This window comes from Girardinichthys multiradiatus, chromosome 7, assembly GCF_021462225.1.
Source record: "Girardinichthys multiradiatus isolate DD_20200921_A chromosome 7, DD_fGirMul_XY1, whole genome shotgun sequence".
NCBI classification, from domain to species: domain Eukaryota; kingdom Metazoa; phylum Chordata; class Actinopteri; order Cyprinodontiformes; family Goodeidae; genus Girardinichthys; species Girardinichthys multiradiatus.
The window spans coordinates 26648188-26669157 of NC_061800.1; the positions used below are offsets into that span (position 1 = coordinate 26648188).

General features: G+C 39.7%; 1 protein-coding gene across 6 annotated transcripts; it reads right to left on the reverse strand.

The window, feature by feature from the left end:
* Positions 1-3377: 3377 nt before the first annotated feature.
* Positions 3378-18927, reverse strand: sp3a (sp3a transcription factor). 6 transcript variants are annotated; one of them, XM_047371268.1, is made up of 8 exons: positions 18745-18927; positions 18529-18548; positions 18375-18457; positions 17908-18003; positions 12111-13353; positions 7090-7273; positions 6797-6993; positions 3378-5211 (listed from the first exon to the last, which is right to left on the reverse strand). In XM_047371268.1, exons 3-8 carry the CDS (start codon positions 18426-18428, stop codon positions 4922-4924), a joined length of 2064 nt encoding a protein of 687 aa, XP_047227224.1. In that variant the 5' UTR covers positions 18429-18457; positions 18529-18548; positions 18745-18927; the 3' UTR covers positions 3378-4921. The 6 variants fall into 6 exon arrangements, with proteins under 6 accessions (XP_047227224.1, XP_047227222.1, XP_047227227.1 ...); XM_047371266.1 differs by lacking the exon at positions 18529-18548; XM_047371271.1 differs by lacking the exon at positions 17908-18003.
* Positions 18928-20970: the final 2043 nt, after the last annotated feature.

The window sequence follows — 20970 nt, forward strand, 5'->3', positions numbered from 1 at the left end:
TTTCAGAGGCTGGGGAAAATGATCTATGCTATTGTCTGACTTCTGCAGTAGATCAAAGACAAGAATATGTGTGTCGAGACGCGACACTTTTAAAAATGTTGCCCCAAATGTCCTAATGGTTTCAGGGGAGAAGTGAGCATCACAACTCTGTTGTAAACAAATACATTAAGCTTGGTGGTAAGTGCTTTCCACTTATGAAGATGCTTGCAGCTCATATCCAAAAGAAAATAAATAACAGCTCTTCACTCTAAATTCTTGGAGCCGCTGCTGAAAAAAAAGGGAACATTGTAAATGAATGCAGCTGCAGAACCCCAACAATTCATTGCACTGTACTTTCAAGTTGTTGATTCCTTGAGAAAGGCAAATAATAGTCATTTTGCAAAATTGCAGGCCTATCCTTCAACAACTGGCAAAAACAGTTAAAATTGGGCACGGCTAGGGAAGAAGCAGCCCCGTTGCTGAAGCATTTCATATATTTGGGACAACATAATGAAATAAGTCATTTCTGCCAACAGTTCACATTACCTCCCAATGGTTAAGAACCATAATCCCAATAGCATTTTGAATTCTACCACACGTACAGTGGAAAATGTTATTGCATGATTACAGTGTTCCTCTACCTCCACATAGTTATTTTATTTATGAATTTTGCACATGAATTAGAGCAGCTGAACACCGTGTTCAATTACACAGCAATTCGGAAAAGGGAGCTAGAACAACCACAGCTATCTGCTACAAAATGGCATGGAGAACTTGCAATGCAAACACAGTTTGAAATGATACCCGTCTATCACAAAAGACACTGTGGTCGTATAATTGAAAACTCTTCAGAAATAAGACCCAAGTCGAATTCTGTTTGACTCGTTTTTGCAAAATGTGCTTCACATTATGTCTGCGCAGCAACAATTACAAGATTCTCTGAGTGTTTGCTGCAGTGAGATGGTGCTTTGGCAAATCAAAGCCGCTGTTTCTTTGTGATTAAACCAAAGGTTCCTGTTAAGACTCATTAACTGGAACGATGAGAGCTCCTCTTATTACAGTGATGCTGACATCCTCATCAGAACAAAAAGGGAGAGAGGAAGTTTGTTGGCAAAGTTTGGCATAAATCAAGTTAGTCACTTGAAATGAAAGAAGGAACAGCAACCACTTAATCATTTCTTTTTTCACTTTAATCTGCCGAGCTGCCAGGGAGAATCAGGTTTTATCTGGACTGCTCAAAAAAAAAAAAAGGAACAAAAGGAGAACAGGTTATTCTAATTTTGATTTGCTCTGTAGTCAGTCTGGGTCTCAGGGTGGCGTTTGCACCACATTGCAGCAGTTTTGTCTGTGTTTGAGGTCTTGAAAAAGGGGTGAGTGCCCCCGGTATTGGTGAAAGGGGGGTGTGATGGCTCCCGGGCTTGATATGGGTGAACATCACCCATTATTCAAGGTCCATGTATAATTTTTAAGTATTAAGTGTGGACTTTTCCAGACTCAGCTTGCTGGAGCTCTCAGTCCTTTAAGTGCATTTCATACTATCTTAAAATACTGAAGTTCATTATGAGATATTTCTGAGGAGGGAAGGCTTTAAACAAGCTCCAAACTGATGGATGGATGGGTGAAAGAAACGAAGGATGGAAAGATAGAAGGAAGGAAGGATGGATGGATGGAGAAATACAGTGGGAATATTTTGTTTTTTTACATACTCATTCCAACCTGGAAAAAAACAAAAATCAAATTCTAGATTTTCCAGACTACGTAGGAACCTTATCACCTGCAGACAGAACATGTGTACATGGAAGCAGGTGCAATAACAAATTTACCTGCACACACAAGGAGCATGAAGCAGTGAGGAAAGTTGGTAATAGATTTGCTACTGATGGCCGTGGGTGCAATAGGAATTAAAATTTGATCTTGTTATCATTTTTATTATTACTTTTGTAATCATTGTGTGTTGTGGTTTATTGTTATTATTTTTGCCTGGTACCCCTGACCCCTTAAGAATCCATAGTTGAAACATTCCTTATTTCTTTTTAATTGTTATACCCTGATGAATTTGTACAGATACATCTTGGGCCAATAACTTCTTACAACTGTGCAACAGGATTAATGTCCATTTTCTCTCTTTTATGGAGCAAATCCGCCACTGACACTACAAGGCAACCAGTCCCACTACACTAAGCAGCGAGGACAGGAAACACAAAAGAAAAACCCTCCTGGTTGTGACATCAAACAATGCTGGGGTATCTTTTCCAACCTCCATCCTTCAGGCTAATCATCATTAAATTGGGAGTAAAAATGTGCAAGTTTATAACTAAATTTCCAATAAAAAAAAAAAAAAGAAAGAAATACAGTACGGGTCCAACAACTTAAAAGAAACCCCCCAAAAAACCTCGTTGATTCCCAGCTTGTTCGTCCCTGAGGTTTGTGTATCATAGGTTTCATTCCTGCAGGGAAGCAAAGATTATTACAATATTCAGATTACCGAGCAGGGGAAATTAATTGGACTAATTAACATACAAGTAAATGATGATACCGTTAACACATTTCATTAACTCAAACTGTCATTCTATGTTGCTGGTGCACTTGGTATTGCATTACAATGAATTTGATTCATTAAATTATGCAAATTAAAGAAATGAGAAAACAGACGAGTCTTTCTTTTTGGTGCACGATAGACCACTTTTTATGAAGTATTTTGCTCCAACTTAAATACAGCGTTAAAAAGCATACTCTTCTCACTAAGAATTACCAGACAAAGCCTTTCAGAGATGTTACTAAACACCAGGTAGGCTAGTGTGTCTCTTTCATGCAATTACTATCATTATGGGTACTATTAAATATCTAATAAATATCAAAGAAAAAAGGGGAAAAGTTCCTAATTATTAAAGACGTACACCGCAGGTTTTAGCAAGTGGAAGCTGTTATAGTTTTATATATATATTTATCATTCACTCATCTATGAAATATTACCTCTCAAGCCTCTGTGAGGTTTGCTCAAAGTCATGAGGCAGTGCTTTGTTCTCGTCCTGACATTTCTGTGTGACATTAACTCGCAGCTAATTGAGGGTCTGCACCTGCTGGTGGCCTTGGTGACTCCCATCTTCATCCTGGCAGCGCTACAAGAGGAGGGTCAAGGGGTCAAATATACCTCTCATCCTGCTCCCTTAGCTGTAGTGACATCTACTGGACTACTACCCCAGAGTGTAGGACGCATGGGGAAAACGAACCTCAACGCATCTTTACAAGGAAACAGTGAAAGTGTCAAGAGAAATAACATCAAAATGGGTCAAAGTCTTGTCACTGTAGCATGAAATACATCAGCCAAGGCAGATGGTTGTATTACATTAAAAACGACAATGTTTTAAATAAAATAAAGCAGAAAGGACATTGACAGGTTAACAGAAAATATTTGTATTGATGTTAAATGCTCACAAATGTTTTTACAGAAGAGTGGAATAAAGATAAACCCTCAGTGTTTAGTAAATAACGTTAATATGCTGCATGTTGGAGAAAGCTCCCAAAGAAGCCAGAATGGCCAAAAAAAAAAAAAAAAAAAAAGCAAACGGAAAAGACCGAAAAATTCCCCACATCACCATTAAAGTAACTACTCAGTGTGCATGTGCATTTCATTGTACAGTTTGGAGTCAGAAATGACATAAAGATATACCGCAAAATGGAAAAAAATGGGGAATGTAAAACATTTAAAATAAAATGACACGAGGATAGAGAAGCTGTACATGCGCTGACGTCGGTATAACAGTTTCCAACAAAACATTTAAATCCAAGATGATAAACAAGATTAAAGTGATGAGGACAGTGCTGCATAAAAGTACCATTTTCAACAATCCGTTACTTTTTGATATCGTGATAGGACCAACGAAGTAGGACAAAAGTTAAAAAAGCTGTTAAAATAAAGAGATTATTCAATATATATATATAAACATAGCATGATGACGGTTTATTAAGCACTTCATTTGTAAAATTGAGAGAGAAAAAGGAAACAGAAATATGGCCTGAGAAACAATATGGGTGATTTACTGTACTTATAGCACGCAGTCAAGAGTCACCCTGAGCTTGGAGTCAAATTTGGCAAATATCTCCAAAGATAATGGCTTTTTTTCTTTTCATATTACAGCACGCAGTTTCTTTCTGACGTTTTGCTTTTACCAAATAGGGTACAAAAACATGTTGATTACGCAGAATGGAAACATTTTAAATTTAGATATCACAAACGCACTTTCAATGTTCAAGACGAAATATATAAAAACATTTGATTGTTTTTCCATTTCCACCTGCTTAATGTTGTTGGTATGAACAATTCAACTATATATAGATATATATATATATCTATATATAGATATATATATATATATATCTATATATATATATATACATATGTATATACACACACACACAGAAATCTGGATGAAGAACAAACTGGAAGCAGGCTGGCTGCCAGAAAATGATGCACAACAATAATTAAAAACATTTTTACTTTTGCATGAACTTAATAGATTCACTTCAGCTGCATAAAACTTGCTCTGCTGTTGGGTCCAAGTCTCTCTTTAAAAATGTCTTTGAAACAAAAGTCATCCAGATATAATAGCAACAAAAGGTGAGAATACATTTGCTTCACTTAGCAATAGTTTTTCCCAGAAACACATAATTGACAAATAAGTAAACTTAAACAAAATGGCATTAAAACTACACAATATTGTACAAAATAAGGCATTTCTTTGTGTGTTTACTGCAACGTCTTATTCCCACCTTTTAGTCTCCACTTGCTTGTTTTCCCCAGTGGACACTAAAGATGGACATGGACTATTTCTGTGGTAAAATATATATTTATATATATATTTATAATCTATAATTTTCCTTCAAAACTCGAATAAAAATGCAAGAATACAGAATGAGAGATGTAGAAGTTCATAAGGGCAAATCACTTCATAACTTCACTGGCGGCGACCGTGGTGACGAGCTGGAGGGGGATCTCTGCGTTGGCCAGTATGTCCTGGGCGTTGTTCGAGCCCTGCTGGATGTTGGTGAGGATGAGGGTGGTTCCGCCCGCCGTGATGATGCTCTCAGAGGAGCCTGCCGACTCCATGGAGGCCACCACGGCGGCGCCAGAGTTCACGCCCTTTTTGTTCTGATGGGTTTTAATGTGCTTGGCCAGGTGGTCGCTCCGCATGAAGCGCTTGGAACATTCGGGGCAGACGAACTTCTTCTCTCCTGCCAGAAAGAAAATATAGTTTGATAAAGTTTGACGCTCAAAGCGTCCTAAAAACATAAGACTGTAACAAATCTTTCAACCCTTTTACAGATATGACATACACCCTGAACAATACAACTGTAAAAGGAATACATTTGTTAGATGTGAACACCCTTAAACTAATATGGTGTTTAAGCAATTTTGATTCAGTTTCAGCATTCAGTCTTGTTTATTAGGAGTTTTTTTAAGCAGTCCACATTTTAGCTTGGTATGGAGCCCGGCAAATGTCAGCAGGTAAAGAAAACAAAGCTGGTGGAAATCCATGCTCACAATGCTGCAATCCATGCGCGCAGATTACTCAGTGACATCTGTCGCATTAATGTTAGCCGCTGCCGTCATTTTAAACGTTTTATCTCAGTGTAACAAAAATAAAGTCATATTATAAGCTGTGAAGTGTGCTGATTAAAACATGGCGGTGCTTTAGGTTTATATATGACAACAGATCCACTGAATTTACCTCGCAGTTGCGGACCATGCGTCTAAACTCGACAGATGTCACTCAGTAATCTGCTCGCATGGATTGAAAACCAGAGTGTACGGTTTGGTCAAGCGTGGGCGCAGATTTCCACCACCGTTGTTTTTTTCCCCGCTGACACTTGCTGGGCTCCGTAGCTTGTTAATATTTGCCCACTCTATCATGCAAAAGTTATTCTAACCTGTCAGATTGTGAGGACATCTCTTTTCAGACGACGCCACATATTTTCTGTCAGATTTAATTCTGGCGTGGCCATTCCAGAAATAAAAATGTTCTCCTGTTGAAGCCATTATTTTGTTCATTTTGATCTGTGCTTGGACCCGCATCACTCAGCTCCTCTTCATCTTCAGCTTTCTAAGCAGACCCCTGAAGGTTTTGGATCAAAACTGATTTGGATTTAGCCCACCTTGACAAAAAGTGTTGTTCAATCTGAAGAAAAGTAACGTCGCAGCATGATGCTGCCACCACCACATTTCCCTTCGGGTACGGTGTTCCTATGTTGATGTGCGGTGTAGCTTTCATATCAACATTGCTCTTTAGGGTGGTGGATAAAAGTTCAACCTTACTTTCATCAGGTCATACTTTTTGCAAGATGTTGGGAGATTTTAGCCAGGCCTGGATGTCCCACTTAGTAGAAAAGGTTTCTGTTTTCCAACCCTGCTCCTTGTTGCAGACATTTGAACGACCAATTGCAAAACATCTTAAAGGATAAATATGCCGCTGTAGTTTAATGGAGAATGCCAACAGGTGCAAGAGATTCTACTGAGGCGTCCCTTCAGAGAGCTCAGCTTGCCGGTTATAGCAGAATAACAAGCCATGGCAACACTTTCATAGCTCTGTTTAGCCTTTCAAGATAATTTTTAGAATTAAAACAAAGACTCTTGAAAAAACTGCATTTTTTCCATTACTAGTGTCCAGACCCAGTCTGGCATTTTAGTCAACAGAAAGACAATGCTGTAATTTCTTGCATAATTCAGTTTACTGCTCACAAATTACCACATTTTACAAATTTTATGGATGTTTTCCTGGTGCACAGAACCTAAAAAAAAACAAAAAAACCAGAGGGGCACCTGTGTGTGTTCGTCTGTGCCTCTGCAGCTCATCGCTGCGTGTGAACCTCTTCCCGCAGAACATCCAGCTGCAGACGAACGGTCGCTCCCCGGAGTGCCAGCGCAGGTGCGCTCGCAGGTGTGACGTCTTTCCGTACACCTTCCCACAGCCCGCGATGTGGCAGATGTGCTGCTTCTTCTTCCCTGTGCCTGATCCTCTGCAAATAAACAGAAATACGTGCCTCGTTATCCAATTCTGTTTTAACTCCATCTAGGTCGGAGAACTGCTGAAAGCACAAGCCGGGCCTGCTCACCTGCCGCCCGACTCTTTGCAGTTAGGACAAGTACACGCGACTCGGCGCAGCCTCTTGCCCTCCTGACCGAGCAGATCCTCTTCTTCTATCAGTCTGCCAGGGAGGTGAGACAGATCGTTTGCGTTCAGGGTAGAGTCTGTGCTCAGCCAGTCTCCAGTGTCTGGCTCTTCTTTTATCCGAATATCTAAAGAAAATAACGTATAAAGGATGTTAGTGACACCTCTTGAACAACTATTGCTGCAGCTAATGTTCCACCTCATAGGCTGAAAATCTGTTTCCATTGAAAATCAACAGGCTCGAATATTCAACAGCTGTTTATGTGAGATACAGGTCCTTCTCAAAATATTAGCATATTGTGATAAAGTTCATTATTTTCCATAATGTCATGATGAAAATTTAACATTCATATATTTTAGATTCATTGCACACTAACTGAAATATTTCAGGTCTTTTATTGTCTTAATACGGATGATTGTGGCATACAGCTCATGAAAACCCAAAATTCCTATCTCACAAAATTAGCATATCATTAAAAGGGTCTCTAAACGAGCTATGAACCAAATCATCTGAATCAACGAGTTAACTCTAAACACCTGCAAAAGATTCCTGAGGCCTTTAAAACTCCCAGCCTGGTTCATCACTCAAAACCCCAATCATGGGTAAGACTGCCGACCTGACTGCTGTCCAGAAGGCCACTATTGACACCCTCAAGCAAGAGGGTAAGACACAGAAAGAAATGTCTGAACAAATAGGCTGTTCCCAGAGTGCTGTATCAAGGCACCTCAGTGGGAAGTCTGTGGGAAGGAAAAAGTGTGGCAGAAAACGCTGCACAACGAGAAGAGATGACCGGACCCTGAGGAAGATTGTGGAGAAGGGCCGATTCCAGACCTTGGGGGACCTGCGGAAGCAGTGGACTGAGTCTGGAGTAGAAACATCCAGAGCCACCGTGCACAGGCGTGTACAGGAAATGGGCTACAGGTGCCACATTCCCCAGACCTGGGCTACAGAGAAGCAGCACTGGACTGTTGCTCAGTGGTCCAAAGTACTTTTTTCGGATCAAAGCAAATTCTGCATGTCATTCGGAAATCAAGGTGCCAGAGTCTGGAGGAAGACTGGGGAGAAGGAAATGCCAAAATGCCAGAAGTCCAGTGTCAAGTACCCACAGTCAGTGATGGTCTGGGGTGCCGTGTCAGCTGCTGGTGTTGGTCCACTGTGTTTTATCAAGGGCAGGGTCAATGCAGCTAGCTATCAGGAGATTTTGGAGCACTTCATGCTTCCATCTGCTGAAAAGCTTTATGGAGATGAAGATTTCATTTTTCAGCACGACCTGGCACCTGCTCACAGTGCCAAAACCACTGGTAAATGGTTTACTGACCATGGTATCACTGTGCTCAATTGGCCTGCCAACTCTCCTGACCTGAACCCCATAGAGAATCTGTGGGATATTGTGAAGAGAACGTTGAGAGACTCAAGACCCAACACTCTGGATGAGCTAAAGGCCGCTATCAAAGCATCCTGGGCCTCCATAAGACCTTAGCAGTGCCACAGGCTGATTGCCTCCATGCCACGCCGCATTGAAGCAGTCATTTCTGCCAAAGGATTCCCGACCAAGTATTGAGTGCATAACTGTACATGATTATTTGAAGGTTGACGTTTTTTGGTCGGATGAAATATGCTAATTTTGTGAGATAGGAATTTTGGGTTTTCATGAGCTGTATGCCAAAATCATCCGTATTAAGACAATAAAAGACCTGAAATATTTCAGTTAGTGTGCAATGAATCTAAAATATATGAATGTTAAATTTTCATCACGACATTATGGAAAATAATGAACTTTATCACAATATGCTAATATTTTGAGAAGGACCTGTATTTATCGTGGGACAACTGCTACTTGCTTCATCGACGTATGTGCAGTTATCACACTGTTTATAGTTCTTAGGTAGAAATGTTACAGAGACAGGAATTGTGATTTGCAATGATAATTATAAACTTTGGTTTTTGCAAACCTTTCAAGCTAAGTGGTTAGGATTGTTACTTCTACTATTATTCCCACTCCGTTTGATGAAGGCATCAATAAATGCCAGTATTTTTGGAAATATGAGGTAACACAGTTGTTGTGTGCTGTTCTGAGGTATAACTGTGTAATTCTAATGTAACTAGTGTACTGTAGTAGCCCATTAGATGTTGGGTAGGTGTTTTTATTACCGCTGAGCTGGAAAGTGTTACAGAACCAAACAAAGTTTTTGCATTGCTGCATTTTAACACCTAGCTCCTTCCTTCTAGGCCTTACTCCTACATTTTGGCTGTTCACACCAAGGATGTACCCGTTGTTTCAGTAATGTTAAAAGGAGGACCAAATAGCAAGTTTATCTGACTCTTCAAACTGAGATCTTATTGTGTTGAAACAACAAATATAAAGTCTGGTTTGTTAGTATGTTTGGTATTATTGTCCATCTTCCGTTTTATGGTCATTTTTTTGCAGCCAAGCTGGATGACCGGCTTCATGTCATGATAAAATAAACTTGTCTATTGATGTTCAATCGCTAGCAACAAGGCTGTTAAGATGTGTAAAAAGACCTAAAATAAATTGCTACAGGAAAATCTCACAGATTTTATTTTTTTGAAAGAAACAACCTTTAATTTAAGTACCTTCACTGGTCCAAAACTCCCACATTAGCAAATGAATGTTTGTAACAAATTCTCCAGTGGCAGAACTGCTCCCCTGCTGTCAATGCTTTGTGTAAACCCTTTTTGCCAAGAGGACTGCAGTAACCAGCACTTCTAACATTTCAAGTTGGAGCAAACACAGAAAGTGATCTTTTACTGCTCCTTGGTTTCCTCTCCTTAGCTCATCCCGCAGGTTTTCTCTTCGATTTAGGCCTGCAGACTGTGTTAGCCGTTTCTGTGCTCCTGTTCTGGGACATTATCCTGCAGAAAGACCGAATTGTTACCCATTTCCAGTTTACTGGGAGAGGCTATCGTGGTTTTATCTAAAATCTCATGAGGCCATGAACTCTAACGTAGGACCCTTCCAGGACCTTAGGGAGAGAAACAGGCCCACAGCATCATACATCCTCCGCCATATCGCATGTTTCCAGTATGGAATCTTGAATGCTTTATCTCTGAAGCTTAATTTCCAGAAACCTCTATTCTACCTGGGTTGATTTTTTTTCTCTGTGTTTCCATTGTGGCGCCTCAAGTTCGTAGATTACTTCCTCTGACCCTGAGCAAGCAAGTGTGGTCTGAGGAGATCTTTGTGGACCGCAACAGGGAAGTCCAGAATGCAACTAAAAACAATACATTCTAAATATTACAGCATTAATCTGAGCCGGGTTCGTGGTAGTTATACTTTAAAAGCCATAGATCGCCACTCCAAATTGTGTGAACATTGGGTGAGAGGGTTTTAAATTAACTGAAGCGATCTAGTAGGAAGAATAACCACATATACCCACATGGCATGTCTGCACAATCCAAACTTCAACTTTGTAAATCCCGGGCTGCTTCGACGAGAACTTTACTCTCTCTCTTTCTGTAGATGCTGAAAGTAGAAGTCTGCACTTCCTTTAATTAAATATATCCACTATGGTTGATAGATTATATCAAGGCATTGGAAGGCAAACTCTGTAAAACGCTGGTATTTAGCAAGGGGGTATAGGTTTAAATGTTGTGTTTGCAAAAGAAAATACAGGCTAAGAAATGTCAAGCAGCAGAGGTCAAACTGGGATCGTGTTGACACCACCTACAGTTTTCTCTGAGAAATGTGAGAATTTCTTGACTGAAATGAATGGACAAAATAAATATTTTCATGTTATTTAAAATCCATTTTTATGGCAAAATAAACAGAACGTGTGATTAAAATATTGTTTTTGTTTAGATGCATTATACATTTACCATTTAAATGAACTAAAACCTGAAGCTCAGTTTGTTCAAAACAACTTTTCTTTTTTCTTTTTTATGTTTGCCGATTTGAAATTGGCAACATTAAAATTTGTCATCGTTTCATAGACTTAAGTGCAGACATTTTGTCACCAATGAGAAGCACAGGTGTAATTAAAACCATCAGGGATTGTTGTTCTACTCTATTTAAGTGCCCTCATACTCCATGACAGGATGACAGTGACTTCCCATGCAGTGCTGCGACATGAAAACCAAACTAAATCATCTATGGCCATTATTTACTGGAATCTTTATACGTGAGCTTTCATTCATGTCATGTGACATTTTCACTTGTCTTTAAAAATAATGTTTATTCACTCACATGGAAGGTAAAAAATGCGTCGGTCAACAATTAAAATTTCCATCGGACAAAAAAAAAAAAAAAAAAAAATGGTCCGTGCAAAAGTAATATGAATAAGTAAGAAAAAGATAAATGATAATAAATTATGGCAATTTAACAATAATAATAGACTCAATACACAAGAGTAATAAGATTTTTTAAAAGAACAAATGGAAAATTCTAATTTTGGCACATAATTTTAACTAGTAGCTGCCCTACTCTATGATCCCCACAACCAGAGAAACCCAAAAATGTGTGTGCACTGATAAGGATAAACATGTCCTTTTTCACACACTGTGTTGGGCATGTTACTTTAAAAAAGCAATTAGCTATAGTTACTAGTTACTTCTCCAAACAAGTAACTGAGTAACAGAGTTACTCAACTATAAAAGTAACCAGTTAACAAGGAAAGTACATAACTATTGTGTTACTTTTTTAAAGTTTGAATATGTCTACGAATTTAGATTTCTTTCCAAGATTTCACAAGCCAGTTGTATAAAGTGGAATTACATAGAAAAGTACTCACACTGAATGTTTAATATTAACTTCACATGTACGTTTTTGCCTTTTACCCAAAGGATAATAATGTAGTCTCTGTACTTCCACTTTAAAAACACAATTTTTCCCTCCAGACCTGGCATTGTTGCAGCTTACATCTGCTAGTTTGCCTGAGCAGGACTGCCGCATGCGTTTGTGTGGAAACTGAACATTGTATTACTGATATAAAAAAGATGTGCTGTACCTCCTGGGACCTCTGTGTCTCCTCCTCCTTCCTGTTGGCCAACTGAGTTGACCGTCACCGTCTGGAGGTTGGGGATCTGCCCCGCGCTGATGCTCCCCAGCGACAGGGTCTGGACAGGTGCCAGGGTTATCTGCTGGGGTGGTGTGGTGGGCAGCTGGAGGTTCTGAAGATTCTGCACTCCCTGTACCTGAAAGGTCTGCCATTGTATCTGACCTGACGGGGTGACCGTCTGAGCTTGGATGATGAAGGTTCCTGGGTTGATGAGCTGGACGTTTTGCAGGTTCTGTCCTCCTGTAGTCATGGACTGCACCACCTGGCCGTTGGTGGTTTGAATGGGCACCTGTTGCAGCTGGATGATGGGTTGAGCTGAGGAAACCTGGATGTTCTGCTCCTGATTTTGGTGGAGGAAGCTTTCTTGGAGAGCAGCACTTGAGTCTGCTTGCTCTGTTGCCACCGATTGTAACGAAGGGTCTTGTGTCTGCAGACCGGCCTCATTTGCTGGAACATGTAATTGAGAGGAAGACGTTGGCACATATATCTCAGTATTTGCATTTGGGTTATGTCCTGGTAGCGTCTGTGAGAGGTGATCATCTGTCTTGTTCAAACTCTCTGAGTTATCTCCTGGTTGATTTGCCATAATCAGCTGGCCATCAGCAGTGACCCCCGTTGCTATAGTCTGAGCACCCGACAGGCCAAGGGAGTCCAAGTCAACACTGTTAATAGGAACAAAAGTTATGTTCCCGGGAAGGCCCACAGGCACGTTTGTAACAACCTGGCCTTGGTTGTTAAAAGTGGAACTGCCAAAGGACACCCCTTGGATCTGCTGCACGCTGCCAGCCTGTGAAATGAGGTTTTGGTTGTTAAGGATGTTTGCAGATGTTGCCACATTAAGACTCTGGCTACCATCAGGCAAAATCTGAATCTGGCCTGTGGCATCCTGAGTCAGAGTTGGTCCCTCCACACCAGAGGTGGAGAAGCTCAGCTGTCCGTCAGCTGTCTGAATCTGAGGAATCACTTGGTACTGAATGTTAGGCACTGAGTTGGCAGAGGAGGCGTCTGTGCCAGACGTCACAAAGATAGGCTGACTCTGAAGGTTCTGGAGAGGAAGAACATATTGTCCGTTTGATGTCAATATTCCTTGACTCTGGATGTGTATTATTCCAGACTCGTCCTTTGCTGCTGTTGTGGGGGTTAGCACTTCCCATTTCTCAGTCCCAATAAGCTGAGAAGATGGCTCTGACGCCTAAGAAAAGAAAAGAGATTGAATTATTATCAGTTTTTAAAATGGTTTTTTTCATACCATTAAGAGAAAAAAAAAGAACTAAATCAGCAGCAGAAATTTGAGAAGCACACACTAAAATAGCCAGAATATTTTGCTGACCATCTACATGACTTTGATTGATCATCTACTCTGGTCTTAAGCAGGACTGCATCAATGACCACATATTTATGTCAATAGACACACAGGTCAATAAATACAAAATGTTCTTTTATTGGAATGAAAAGCAAAAGCAGATCAAGCCCTGGTGAAATTACTACTTCATACAGGGTTCTGAAACGTTCCAGACGTTTACAGGGTTACATTCCCAGACGTGTCAGATGACTTCTGGGCCATTTTTACCAATTGGCTTTATACACTCTCCAGACGCTATATTAGAAATAGCCATTAAAAGACGGGTACACTGTGGTCATCAAAGGATTAACATGGTCAGCAATAATTCTCAGGTAGGTTGTCGTGTTTAAAAAACGCCCAACTGGTTCTGAGTGGCTAGAAGTGTACCGAGAAAATCTACCCCATACATTTATACCACCACCTGCCTAAACCATTGCTTTTAGGCAGGAAGAATCATGCTTCTACTCTACTATCTTAGGCTTTTTAAAAAATTTCTTACAATCTGCTACTGCTGGGCGCTAAGCGATGTATTCTGATACCTGATGTTGTAACTATTGATTATATGAGCTGCTGGCCTTTCTATCATGTTGAACCAGTCAGTCTGTTCTCCTCTGACATCAACAAGACAGTTTTTAATTAACAAAACTTCCCTCACTGTATATTTCCTCTTTTTTGACCATTCTCTGTCAGCTTGTTGACCACGCCCAGATCGGTCCATTTGACACCAAAAATCATGCCACATGTTCAAAGTCATTTAAATCTCCCCTCTTCCCTATTCTGATTCTCAGTTTAAACTTCGGGAAGTCATCTTCACTACGTCTGGATCCCTTAATGCATTACGTTCTTGCCATGTGATTGGCCGACTCCTATTTATAGGATTAATAAACAATTAAACAGGTGCACCTAACAAAGTGGCCGGTAAGTGTATATTATTAGCATGCAAAGCATAAAGCAGCAAACCTAAAACAATATAGGCCATCAAATAAAGCATCCAAGTGGTCGTTTGCCCTGTCATATACATTGATATTACAATGAAGATTGTAATGCAATGTATTATCCAGCTTTAGCCCAGACTGCACAAAAAAGATGGACAGCAGGAAGCAACACATCTAACAAAAGTTGCATGTTTTAGTAACAATTTTATGGTGCTAATTAGAGATGCCAAATGACCCATATAAACTGGCCTGTTCTCATTTGCCCAAACTGACACACTTCTCATGGCAGCAGCGCTGCAATATCAGAGACACTCAGCCCCTCCCATCCCCGCAGCCACACCTGACCACAACAGTAAGCTGCTGCTAACATGGCAAGTACAGCCATAAAAAAAAAAACAACATATGTGACTATTAGCCAACAACGCAAAAGCAAAAATGTTTTCAAAAGTAATCTCCTATGAGGCTGACGAACAAGAGAAAAAAAAAAGAAATGTCGAAGGATGCCACATGCTAGCTGTGCTAATGCTACAAGCTAGCGCTGCGACACTGATGTTTGGGAGCAACTTAGAAAGGTTGAATGATCCGCTGACGGCTTAGTCAGCTTCTGAATAGTGAAGCAATGAAACAAACCAGTGTGCCCCCCTCCATTACTCCTCCGTTTAGTTGTAAAGGCATTAGAGGCTAGTGTAGCTAAAACAACACAAGTAATGGTGGAGCCAGACTAAAGTGGACATCTAGAGCAGAAAGAAATAGGAACCTGTAGCAACCTTTCCTGCTGCTGTTGTTAATTACTAAAGAAAATATTATGCAAAACCAGAAAGAAATTGTACAAGGCTGCTGCTGAATACATTCACATGGACCAGATTCTTGTTTACACTGTAAAAAATAAGTTTTGTTTGCCTGAAATCCATGTTTGTTTTGAAACACTATTTTAGTATAGAATGATCCTTTATTTGTCTGTGAGTAGTAACATTTACTTACATTAACAGCTAATTTACAGGCAAATTGAATCACATAGTGGGATACTAAAGATAAGCAATTTTAATAAAATAATTCCACAACTAAATCATAAGGTACACACTTCCACAAAGAATATTAACACGTATACTGTTATCTTGTCTACTGTTGTGCCAAACAGGGAAGCAACGCTTTTAAATTATATATTTCTCTAAACGATGGCTGAATTGTCTCCAACATATTGGCTTTGCCCTAATTAAGGAAGTTAAAAACTTGTCATATTGTAATAATCACGTTTTCTCTTAACTAGAAAGAACCCTGTGCCTTTAAAAAAATTTTGCTGTGGTGTCGAAAACGACATCGAGTATTTTTCCTCCGAATCAGCATCGAGTTTGAAATTTTAGTATCGTGACAACCCTAGTCCTAATTAGGTCTTCAGTTCAACAAAAGGTCCCAATTAGGACCAGAATAAAAAGCAGTATGTTGGATGCACAGGAGGAAACCCTTAAACATGCATTCTCCCTGCTCCAAGAACGAACTCACCCTCCTGCGACCCAAAGAGTTCAAAAGCTGCTGCCAATATCTTCTATCCACTTTCTTTATAGTGGACTATTGATTACACTATCAAGCTTGGTGATAATGTCAACATGAGTCTATAAAATGCTAATTAACAGAGCAAATTCAACCCAAACTGAACAGAGGTCTACATCTGAAGATTAACTGTTAATGCAACTGATTTACAGACTGAGAGCCTCTAATTTTTTACACTGGAAAAAAAGTACAATAATTATTTGGTAAATAAGTCTCATGAGACAAGCAGTTATGCAACAACAAAGGTGTGAGAGCAGCATGTTGTTTACATTTCTTTTTCATCTCTGAATGACATAAATTGTGATTTATTTATTTATTTATTTTGACTTTAAACATTAAGACCTTCTGTTCTGTAAAATAAATCTTTTTGTAGAGCTAAAATCACCCCGAGGAAATGGTCAAACAACACTACGTTTGCGTCCTAAGTACCAACGACATAAAGCTCTGACAGAGCCCAATAAATCTCTTAAAGCTGCTTTAAAGGGTGTAACCTTCTTCTTATTAGACATCAGACATTCTCAGTGAATCTCAAACTTGAATAGTATGCACACAGAATAAGTTGATCAGAAAAAAAGAACAACTTAATTATTAATTATTATTAAATTATTATTAATTAAACTGATCAGCATATTTAAAAAATGTACAGATGGTTTTTTTTTAACTGCTAATTTAGCAATTTTAAACTACAGGAAACCTGATACAATCATTAAGCCATATTTGAGTTTGTTGGACTAAAAAAAACATGTCAGCAGTCAAACAATTAATAAACAATCACAAAAACTAAAACGATCTATGAAACAGAAACCTAAAAACATAATCTGTATTAGCTGATAACTACAGCTGCTTATAGAGTTGCTGCACGTCTAGTTCACATCTGAAAGTGACGTTCTAACAAAGTGTAAAAAGGATATAGTACAAAGGCCCTTCCATATGCTTCACATATGGCACATCTGGTTACGCTATTCTTAAAGAGATACACGCACTAATACTCTGCAGTCATGTGCAAGGACCAGATAGATCTACCAAAATAAATAAAAAAATGATTTGTTAAATGATCGAAGGGAAATTTGGGTTAATTTTCTGGTGCAGTAAACAATTGTCACTAGGTATTGGCTGGGATGAGATTCTCACTATACAACTTCGAGTAATATTACCAAAGTATTACAGTAATTACACAAAAGGTAACCATATGGTTTCATGTAAATGGGGGGCGGAGGAGGATTCTTTCACTCAGCTGAACAAGAGTGCAGCAACAAGTGGGGGACGGGCAACTTTGACGTCTTTTTTCTGGGGATCTCATCAAAAGGGGTTCAAACTATGGGAATTATGTCAGAAGGTTTCAGCTGTTTTGCACTGATAATATTAAGACCCATGTGTAACTCGATATCGTAATCAACCCATGCTAGTTATCAGACTTGGTATTTCTGTTGTTTGGTACCAAAATGCAGCTGCTTTGTAAGAGACCGAGATATTAGTCCACAAGCAATTACAATATCATTGTGGAATATTGTGACAACTATATCAGTTATGATTAAACCAGAAATTTCTACTGCCTTCTCTTTCAGCATTCCAACAACAAAAGAGGGTAAACCCCAAACTTTACCTTCATTGATCAATAAATCTAAATCAATATCAGGTGTGGGAATCAAGGGCAGGGAATGTCATCCATTGGCATGAACAGCAAGAACACATTGCACTTGAAATATATTAACCTAGTAAGCCATTAGCTTCACATTGCACCCAAGCAAACTTTTGTGATTTTGCACACATAATATTTTGATGATGACTGCGATTTGACATATTGTGCAGCTCTACTTTGTGCAAGCATATCTAGGAAAAACCACCACCAGTTTGAAGAGTTGTGACTGAGCAACTCACTCGAGCTAAGATTGGACCAGATGTAGCAGAGGTGCTGACTTACCACATCAGCTGCAGCACCTCTGTTCACCTCTGACGATGGCGACTCAACCTGAGTGCAGGTCGTTGCTAGCAGGTCGAGGGGTGATTGTTGAGCATCCTACCCCACCACGGGGCAGTTTAAGGGGAAGAAAGTGGGTGGCCATTAGTCAGAGCCACACAGACAGAGTGACTCATAGCTTAAGAATGTAAAGGACTACAGCGTCCCAATATTGAGCCCCTCAGGCAGCACCTGAGCCCAATCCAGAACAGCTGAGAGCCTTAGGGGGGGGTTTCAATCTATCACAGTAATAAAGGAGGCGGGATCCATGGGGAGTGTTGCCTGAGAGGTTCAAATGAGGGTATAAGACCACCCTCACTTCCAAGTTTTAAATGTCCGAACTTCAGTACTCATCACTAAAGGTGACAAGACCGCAACAAGACTTATGATGCACTCATGATAAAAAAAAAAAAAAAAGAGTGAAACCTTACCTGATTGCCCCTGTCTTCATCCTGCTGGATAAAACTGTCGCGAACGCAATCCATTTCATCCGGTTTTAGCGGCTGTTCTGGGGCTGCGAGGTGAAAATAAGCTGGAGGTTAGCTCACCAAAACAGCAGTTGATGCTAATGTTAGCTGTACGTACCTGGCTATTACACAGACTGCCTAAAGTGTCGGCGAACAAGTAAGAGAAAAAAAACCAACACATTAACCGGCATTAGACTGCACTATCACTGAAAAAACTACTTAACTGCTCAGGTATACAGCGATGATTAGCTGTGTCACAAACGAGCATCCCTGCTAGCCCGAGTTAGCTAGTTAGCTTCCGTAGGGTGAAGAATAATAAATAAAAAAAACATACCAGTCATTGCGTAACTTGTCTTTAAACGGAAAGTCTTGATAGTCACAAACCACGGGGCATGATGAGCTGATTAAACTGATTGCATACGCGCAGAAATAGGTTATAACTGACTGATTTATTTCTGTTTTGATTGACGGGCGGTAGGTTACACAAAGGGTGGGGCCTCCACCGTTGACTGCGCCACATACAGGAAGTCCCACCGCTCTGCTGAAAGCTGATTGGCTGTTCCATAGCATTGAGCTGTGCCATTTGTCACTTTCAAATGTCCATCATTCTTTATTGGACCCCTCTGTTGAGCGTAGAAGTGTAGGTGGCAGTGAAGATTGTAGTTACGTTGTTTACCTTTAGTTACGTTGTTCTTAACACAGAGTCACACCTGGTCACAGAGAAGCCTGTGTGTATTAATGTTACAATTAGGAACGCGAAATATACAGTTGTTAACCTAGAATACAATTGTATCGAATAACCCTTTATTTTGGTCTTAGTGGGAAAATGTATCATCAGCAAAGAGATAAGCAAACAAACCAAAAAACACAGACACACAAATTAAACCATAGAAAACATAAATGTGACATAAATAGGAAATTCACATTCTAAAATATACAAGTGTATTGAGTTGAAGTGTACCTGCAAAAACTGTTATTTTTATACATAGGCTAGGTGGAAAAAAGAGAGATCTGTGCAGAGAACAGCAGAAATAAAAGCATTTTAATCTGAGTCGCTGGAAGCAGTGCTGGTTATACAGCCTTATTATTATATAGTAGTCTAAACACACACCTCTTAAATTTGAGCATGATTAACATTTGTCTACATATGTCACATTTGCCCCGTGCCATTTAACTGAAAAACATACTAATCTGTTGGTGGAGAATGTACACAATGTAATCCTTAAGCAAATTGTTGAAGCACCTTCTAAGTCACTTTCGACATTCAGTGTTTTTAAATTTACACATGCCATTAATTATAATAAGTCTAATTTAATCTGAAAAAAAGTTTAGCTGTCCGTATAAGGTTTTATAGAAATCCCATAGTTTATATAAATTCCTTCTTTATACTGTGTTTACGCTTTATTATTTTTCAAGTAATGCAGTTTTACCTCTCTTAGTCTTATCCAACTGTGCATTGTGTGTATGTGGGCCCCATATGGATTTTCCTCAGGTTTGATAGGCACTAAAAGGACCTTGCTTATTGTACTGGGCCCACTTTGGTGGGTTAAATACTACCCTAGTTGGGTTTCAAACAGGTATTAAGACATCATGTGCTATTAGTCACACTTTTTAATTTTTAGTTTTCCTGCATCAAATGTATGTGCACTGTATTGCAAAAGGATTGAAACCCCTATTTTACATTTTGTCAGACAACAAACTTCAGTACAACTTATTCAAATTCTGTGTGACAGACCAACACAAAGAAACGCATAATCGTGAAGTGCAAGGAAAATAATACATGATTTTTTGAAGTTATTTGCAAGTAAATGTCTGAAAAGTGTGGTGTGTATTTATTATCAGGCCCCACGGGTCTGTACTCTGTAGATCTCAAGTTAAATTTCAGCAAATTCTTCTTTGGTAAATAAATAGCACAAGATCTCTCAGTTCGATGTGTAGCCACAAATTGCCCAAAATTATAACTTAGCCTTAAGGTTCCCATAGAGTTGGGCATACCTGACTCCAAGGACATCCGCGAGTACTCGAGGCGGACTCCATGCGGTCTCAAGGCGGATGTTGGCTGGACATGTCCGCGCAAAGCTAAATGTTTACGACCACATACCTACGTACCAGTGTCACACAATAAACTGCTCTGTGGGAAAAAAGTCTCCACATCTCCACATCTGTTTTATATGTGACACACTGCTCTGAGAAACCATTCGCAAAGATGCACAGTGTCATTGCCGTTTTTTGCACCGCACTGACAGGTGTAGTCCCTTTCTTCTTCCCAAGTATGGTATAATCGCATTTAATACCACCTTCTTTCATTTTGTTTTTCCAAAGCGAAAAGACAAATTAGCTCTTCCTCCCCGTCTAATGACGTCAAGATGGAAAGTGTGAAAAATGTAGGGATTGGTACGCTTGACTATGACTACAGTGGGGTCAGCACGGACTACAGTATGGCAGACTGTGGGAGCCTTTAGAAATGGACAGGGCCATTCTAACATAAGAATATGTTTTGATTTAAACCACTGTAGCTTCACGGTGTGGAGGCTATCTTCAAGGTGATGTGCAATGTTAG

Excerpts from the sequence above, each read along its gene's own strand:
- sp3a (XM_047371266.1), bottom strand. Across the intron at positions 6,994-7,089 it reads TGCAAAGAGTCGGGCGGCAG|AGGATCAGGCACAGGGAAGA; the intron begins GTGAGCAGGCCC and ends GTTTATTTGCAG. Across the intron at positions 5,212-6,796 it reads GCACAGACGAACACACACAG|GAGAGAAGAAGTTCGTCTGC; the intron begins GTGCCCCTCTGG and ends TCTTTCTGGCAG.